Source organism: Lampris incognitus, chromosome 20, assembly GCF_029633865.1.
Source record: "Lampris incognitus isolate fLamInc1 chromosome 20, fLamInc1.hap2, whole genome shotgun sequence".
NCBI classification, from domain to species: Eukaryota; Metazoa; Chordata; class Actinopteri; order Lampriformes; family Lampridae; genus Lampris; species Lampris incognitus.
In genome coordinates this window covers 16407363-16413596 of record NC_079230.1, presented here as the reverse complement: position 1 = coordinate 16413596, position 6234 = coordinate 16407363, and the positions used below count along the sequence as shown (strand labels likewise).

At 41.9% G+C, this 6234-nt stretch overlaps 1 protein-coding gene across 1 annotated transcript; it reads right to left on the bottom strand.

The window, feature by feature from the left end:
* Positions 1–701: 701 nt before the first annotated feature.
* LOC130130865 (DNA damage-inducible transcript 4-like protein) lies at positions 702–2543 on the bottom strand. The gene is made up of 3 exons (XM_056300721.1): positions 2409–2543; positions 1980–2137; positions 702–1211 (listed from the first exon to the last, which is right to left on the bottom strand). The coding sequence occupies exons 2-3, from the start codon at positions 2068–2070 to the stop codon at positions 718–720; spliced, it is 585 nt and encodes a 194-aa protein (XP_056156696.1). The 5' UTR covers positions 2071–2137; positions 2409–2543; the 3' UTR covers positions 702–717.
* Between the last annotated feature and the right edge of the window lie 3691 nt (positions 2544–6234).

The window sequence follows — 6234 nt, the reverse complement described above, 5'->3', positions numbered from 1 at the left end:
AAGTGCAAAAAAAAAAAGCTAAATTAGTCAAAAAGTCAACATGTCTGGCAGTTAAGGCATCCACATATTCCTCGTGAGAGAGCCGGCACAGTTAGAGCAGCGTCTTCATAAAATATTCAATGGCTCATCTAAATATCCTTAACAACCTTACAAGAAGTTATAAATGCACCCCCCTCAAAAATGCTAAGCAGTCTCCTAATCCAGCCCTGGTGTGTACTTTTGCTAAAGAAACAGGATTAATCTGGAAACTTGCAGACGCAACAAAGTGGCTAGTGTCTAGACAAAAAACTTCACCTACAGTCAGTCTGGTCATTTGGATGACGTGAGCATAATTTTACATTCATCTCCAAAATGTACAACTTCAAATTGTGCAAGAGCAACAACACGCTCTTAATACAAAAAAGCTACGAGAAAATTACAATTTTGTCAGTAGAAAAAAAAAGTATGTAGTTAGAAATATGGTGCAGCCAACCTCTGAGCCATTATCCTAGTTTAGGGATCAAGTTCCAACTCCCTCTGTCCTTCAAAACTGAATAAGAGTACCACTCAGGGAACAGACTGGCCAGAAATTATTGAATGACAAACTGTATTGTACAAAACATTGTAGAAAAACAAGACACCACAGGAGTGTCATATACATTCAAGCAGAAGTGTGTTTACCCATAGAACAACCCCCCCCCCACACCACCCAACCCCGTCCTCCCAAAAGATTCCATCTCAGCACTCCTCTACAACGGTACCAGCCGAGGAGGAAGAGTACAGTTTTTTCTTCACCAGCCGGAAGCCCGGACTGAGTTTGAGCACGTGCCTGAAGCCCGGTGCAAAGCAGGTACCTATGAACAGAAAGTCCCGGAGGCTGGGCCAGGCACTTGGATCCTGCTTAAACACCAACGTCAGCTCGAAAGTGGGCACCACGGTGGGGTCGTAGATGATGCGCTCCAGCTGCTTGCACCCTTTCTCCTGCTCCAGGTGCACATAGAGGACACAGCCGCGCAGACCGCAGGGCTCGCCGGACGCCATCCGCAACACGTCCCGGGCTATCCGCCGCGTCAGCTTCTCTGGAACCAGCACAGAGGAGCAGTGCAGCGTGGTCTTCTTGGCGCGGGACAGGCAGTTTTCAAACATCTTAGCCAGCTGCTGACATGCCCGGTCCTCGCTCACATCTACGTTCGACAGAGGCTCAGCCAAGCAGTGATCCCAGAAATCCAGTTCTGTTGAAAGGGGGAGAAAACATTTTTCAAATTGACCATTATTGATGTCATGTCATGTGAAACAGTAGTTTTCTCTAGTTATCTTTTGCCTCAAGTGATTGTATACTGTTAAACAAGAACGTTTTTAAAAAAAAAAAAAAAGCTGCACCTGCATGTCATGTGAAACAGTAGCTTTCTCTTTGGTTATCTGTGGCCTCTGATTGTTTACTGTTGAACAAGAAAGGTTTGAAAAAGCTGCACCTGCCCTGAGATAACCAGACTAAATAGTCTGCTCTTCCAAAGTAAATGTTTTAACACCTTAGGTGAAAGTGCAACGATGCCATTACTTCCCACAGCTAGCTGCAAATTAGGTGATCAAGCTGAAAACTCGCGTATTTGTGGATTCCTGACTGCAGCATCTAAATAAAAAGATTTCAAATGGCAAAAAAATAAAAATAAAACAATAAAAGCATGGCAAAATGCATGATGTAAAACTCTGGAAAAGGGTACATTATGCATTACACAAACGCATTTGTTAAAGGAAAAAGATGATGTCAGGTTTTTTTTTTCAGAGATAAACTAGGTAGGCTACTGTTGTGCAGATCTAGGCAGGACAGATGACTTCATCCTTTGTTGACTTCGCCACCCTCCCCTCCGCACCCCCCCCACCCCTCCCCTCCTAATGCTGCAGCCATGCACCACAGAGGGAAAAACAACCGCTGAATTGGAAGTGTCCAGTAACTCGCAAAACAGAAAGGAAATGAACGAACCAGCTGGTTAAAAACTCACCTTTCTCAATGCAGGCCTGGTCATATCTTCGCTCGGTCAGTTCTGATATACAGTCGGCGTTTTTGGTCTTCAGTGTGCTTGTTGCAACCATGATGACAAGATCTTGCCGATGCCAATGAAAGGGGGGTTGGGCTTCTGAATTTTTTTACCCAAGTTACCTGAGAATGACGCGACAGTTTAATGTGGTATCCCAGACAGCTCTTTTGTTTGTTAAAAAAAGGCAACCGTTTGATGCAGCATGCTTGGGACAAACAAATATTTCCGAGGAGTAAACAATGTTAGACGGTAAATATAACCATGTCCCATTTCTTTTCCTGTTCGAGATCAGCCAAATTCTACTGTGTCGTTGTTGCTAGCCCTTGATTTAACCAAACACTGCTGCATCTCCGTCAGTACATCGATCTATGCATTCACATGCCAGCTACTTACCTTTCGTGCTTCCGTTGAGCCTTTAATACATTAATTCTGATGAAGTTTCATAAATAAGCACATACACACATCACACAACAGCCGAGGCGGCTCTCCCCTTTGGTTTGACATAAACTCACGTACGTACCGCTACCACATTCGTACTGCCTGCAGCGTCCGAAACGCGTCTCACGACTATTTATCCATTTTCCGCCGTCAGCTGATCGTCCGCGTGAGCCAATCAGCGCAAGGCTTTCATCGCATGGCTTTTTACCGAGGCACACCGCATGCGGATCACAGCTCGTTAATGATTGGCTGTGGAACAGGGGTTTTTAATGATTTGAACCAATAGTTGAGGAGCATGTTTGTGTTGCTACTTGCACGGAGAGCGAATGAACTCAGAAAGACAGCGGTTTTGATTGAACACTGAGTCGTTGTGATAAACGTTGATATCTATATTTCACATATTGTTACCCGCGATGACAATAATTAATCTATTTATTTCAGGATGATTCTCCAAATAGGCTTTACCTTGCATCAGCAATTCACTCCAGTTCAATTAACTCTTGTAGTTCATTATCATATTGCAATGAGTTTGGGGAGTAAAAACGGTAAAAACACACACACATAACCCCCTTTCTGCAATAATGTCATTCAGTAGTATACAAGATATGGAGATGGAGCTTACTGGTCATGAATAATAAAGATTTGGCTTACTTACACCTGTATTCCAAGTGCTGAATGCACATCATCAGTTTGGCTCTACCATCATGTTTTACGATAGTAGTGATAAGGGCAGATCCCGTGTGCATGAATAGATACTCCCTCTGGCCCAAAGCGATTTCTACCTTTACACTTGGCTACACAATGAGCATAAAATGCATCTATACTGCACTATTAACAATACCATGTCGTTATACGTAGTTTGCACTGTCTTTGTGTTACTGTATCATTTCTTACCTCATGCAGTTTAGATCAGCACTGTTTTGAGTCTGTTCGCTGCTGCAGCTGCACAATGTAGTTTCCCTACAAGGTTCATAAAATCCATTTCATCTGCATCTTACCTTAGTGTTTACTTGTGTTCTTATGTATTTCAATTAATGCAGGTAATTCATCGGCGATTCATTACTATATTTATGTACAGGCTGTTTGTTAAAGTTTCGCATATGGCCATTATGTTCTAGCACAAGACGGATCTGAAACATACATGGCATAGAAACACAGGACAGGCGTAGAAAAGAAAGCAGCCTGTTGATTTGCCTTTAAGAGCAGTGGCTTTCCGAAGTGAAGTCTGAAAGCCCAAAGGACAACAACAAAACTGATAGGTTTCATTATCTCTACAGTAAGCTCCCTGCTTCAACATAGACAGGCATTCACTGACTAAACTAATCTAATATACCCCATGGAAATCTGTTCAGATAGACATCTAGTGTAAAGCATTCCTTAAAAATGGAGTTGTCTGTTGCCAAATCCATGGTCCCGGATAATTAATCACTACCATGGGGGGGGGGGCTATATAGGTAGGGAATTTCATTATGTATTTGTATGTTTATGTGTATGCTCGTGTGTGTGTGTATGTATTTGTGCATGTGTACACTACAGACTACATGTATGGCTCGTGTACACTTGTGTGTGTGTGTGTGTTTGTTTACCATTTAAGGGTCAGAGCCCCCGTATAATAAATTTACGTACAATCATGTGCTCCCAACAGACATTTTCTCCAGGTAACTAGATCTGCCTCTTTACTGCCCCATCTCCAACCCAGAACCCCCACCTCTCTGTTTACCGAGGGTAATGGAATCTAGCAGGCTTTCCTCCAGTCACATGGACAGAACCAGATACCTCTTAGAAAAAAAGTCACATGCTTAACTGTGTTGCTTGCCTCTGCTGATGCTGGCATATTAAGAGTGCTATGAGGAAGATTGAAGATAAACAAGCCTGTTGATTTTATGAAGAAAAAAAATATAATCACTGGAGACAAAAAAAAAACAATAAAAAAGGGGGATTATACAAGTACCTCTCTGTAGCTTTGCAAACCCTGGAGATTTCGACTTTGGCAAGAGACGTTATAAAGTATTCGGATACAGCTTTGATAAAGTTCTGCATGTATCTGGGGAATAGGAAATGCAAAAGATGTATACCGTAGAAACTATACCTCAACTTCGTTTTTGAGTTTAAACATCAGTAAGGTCCGTTATGGCATGGTTCGATAATCCCTTGCATTCGTCTGAGACAAAGACATTTATTGGTTGTACGTTGCTTCCAAGATGTCTAGAATACACCGGAGAGTTGGAGAGGTGCAGAAGGGCTCGATTTATATGTGCTGTCTTCAAGATAAAAAAAAAAACGAATATGAAGAAACCTGAAACGTGTTTTGGAAATGTTGATACATGCACAAATTATGTACTGGGACAATATAATGATGTTATTTTTCATCATGCAATGTTTTGTGTCAAATGTAAGAACACACACACACACACACACACACATATATATATATATATATATATATATGTTCTTACACACACACACACACATATATATGCAAATTCAATACACATTTTACTATTGTGAAACTTAACAGGCGGCAGCGATCTCACAAACAGTTTTAATAGAACTCTATAATGGTCAGTCGTATCAAATTTGGAATAATACTAATTTAACTTCATTTGCCAATGCCAGACATTTGGTACTTGTTCATTTTGTTATCCAATTCTTATGTGCGAGTTCACGTTAGTGTTCTCTACCAATAGCTTAAGCTCTTATTTCAATGTATCATTTCTGTAATGTTGTCCTCAAACTGCTTTTACACAAAGCTCCTGAATCTACTTATCATTTATTCATCCTTGGTGCCTCTCTCCTTTATGGTGACATGGAGTGGTTTGAAACAGCACTGGTCTCATTGAGCCTTGACCAAAATACAGTCAGATAGTGTGCTATCACTTTAGGGGTGTTTCTGTTTCTTGTGCATGAAACGTTCATGTGAAGAGCTCAGACTGACACTATGCACACCAGATTTGTAAAACTTAATTGTGGACGAAAACCACTATACTGCATGTGGTGGTTAAAACACATGTATGCTTTTATAGAAGTAAATTTTGAAAATCTTTACTTATGCACCCGAAAAAGATAAATAATTCGACTTCTTTCAAATGAGAGAATAGGGTTGCAGAACGCAAGGCTGCAAGGCGCAAGACGGAAGACTACTTGAAAGGCTGCAAGTGAACACATTTGTCTTTTGCCATGAACTCTGTTGTATAGCTTTGACAGCAGCGAGACCCAGCTGCTCAGCTGTGTTGCATATTGACAGTTGGTTTGAAAGGAGGTTGACCAGGCCGGTAAAATGAGGCTTGACTGCTCCCGACCTTCACTCCCTGCTAGTAAGGTGAGTCGACCAAAGTCTGCTTGTGAATTCGTTCTATCTGCCAATTCCTGTTTCCCTGAATGAAGCAAAAAATAAAATGTGTGGCGCTTCATGTTACTAATCCGTGGCTGTTCAGATGGACCCTCTGTTATCCCCTATCGCCAAAGCCCGGTATGCCAGGCTGGCAACCCGCACCTATCAGCAAAGTATGCATCGAATTGCAGCCCCTCCTCTCCCCCATGGAATTTGACAAGAGACTAAGCCTGTCTATTTTTTGCTGAGTTGCAGTTCTCCAACAGAAGAGATAGTTGGCTGCTCAGCTCCGGCAGCGGTGCCACACTGAGTAACAATTCCCATGCATCTCTCAGGCCTACAGATTTATTGTCGATTGCATGTATCTTTGAGTAGATTTAGAGACTGTAGGACTGTTGTATGGTAGAAATGGAGCAATTATTTGGTAGTGGGAGATTTTTTTTAAGGTAG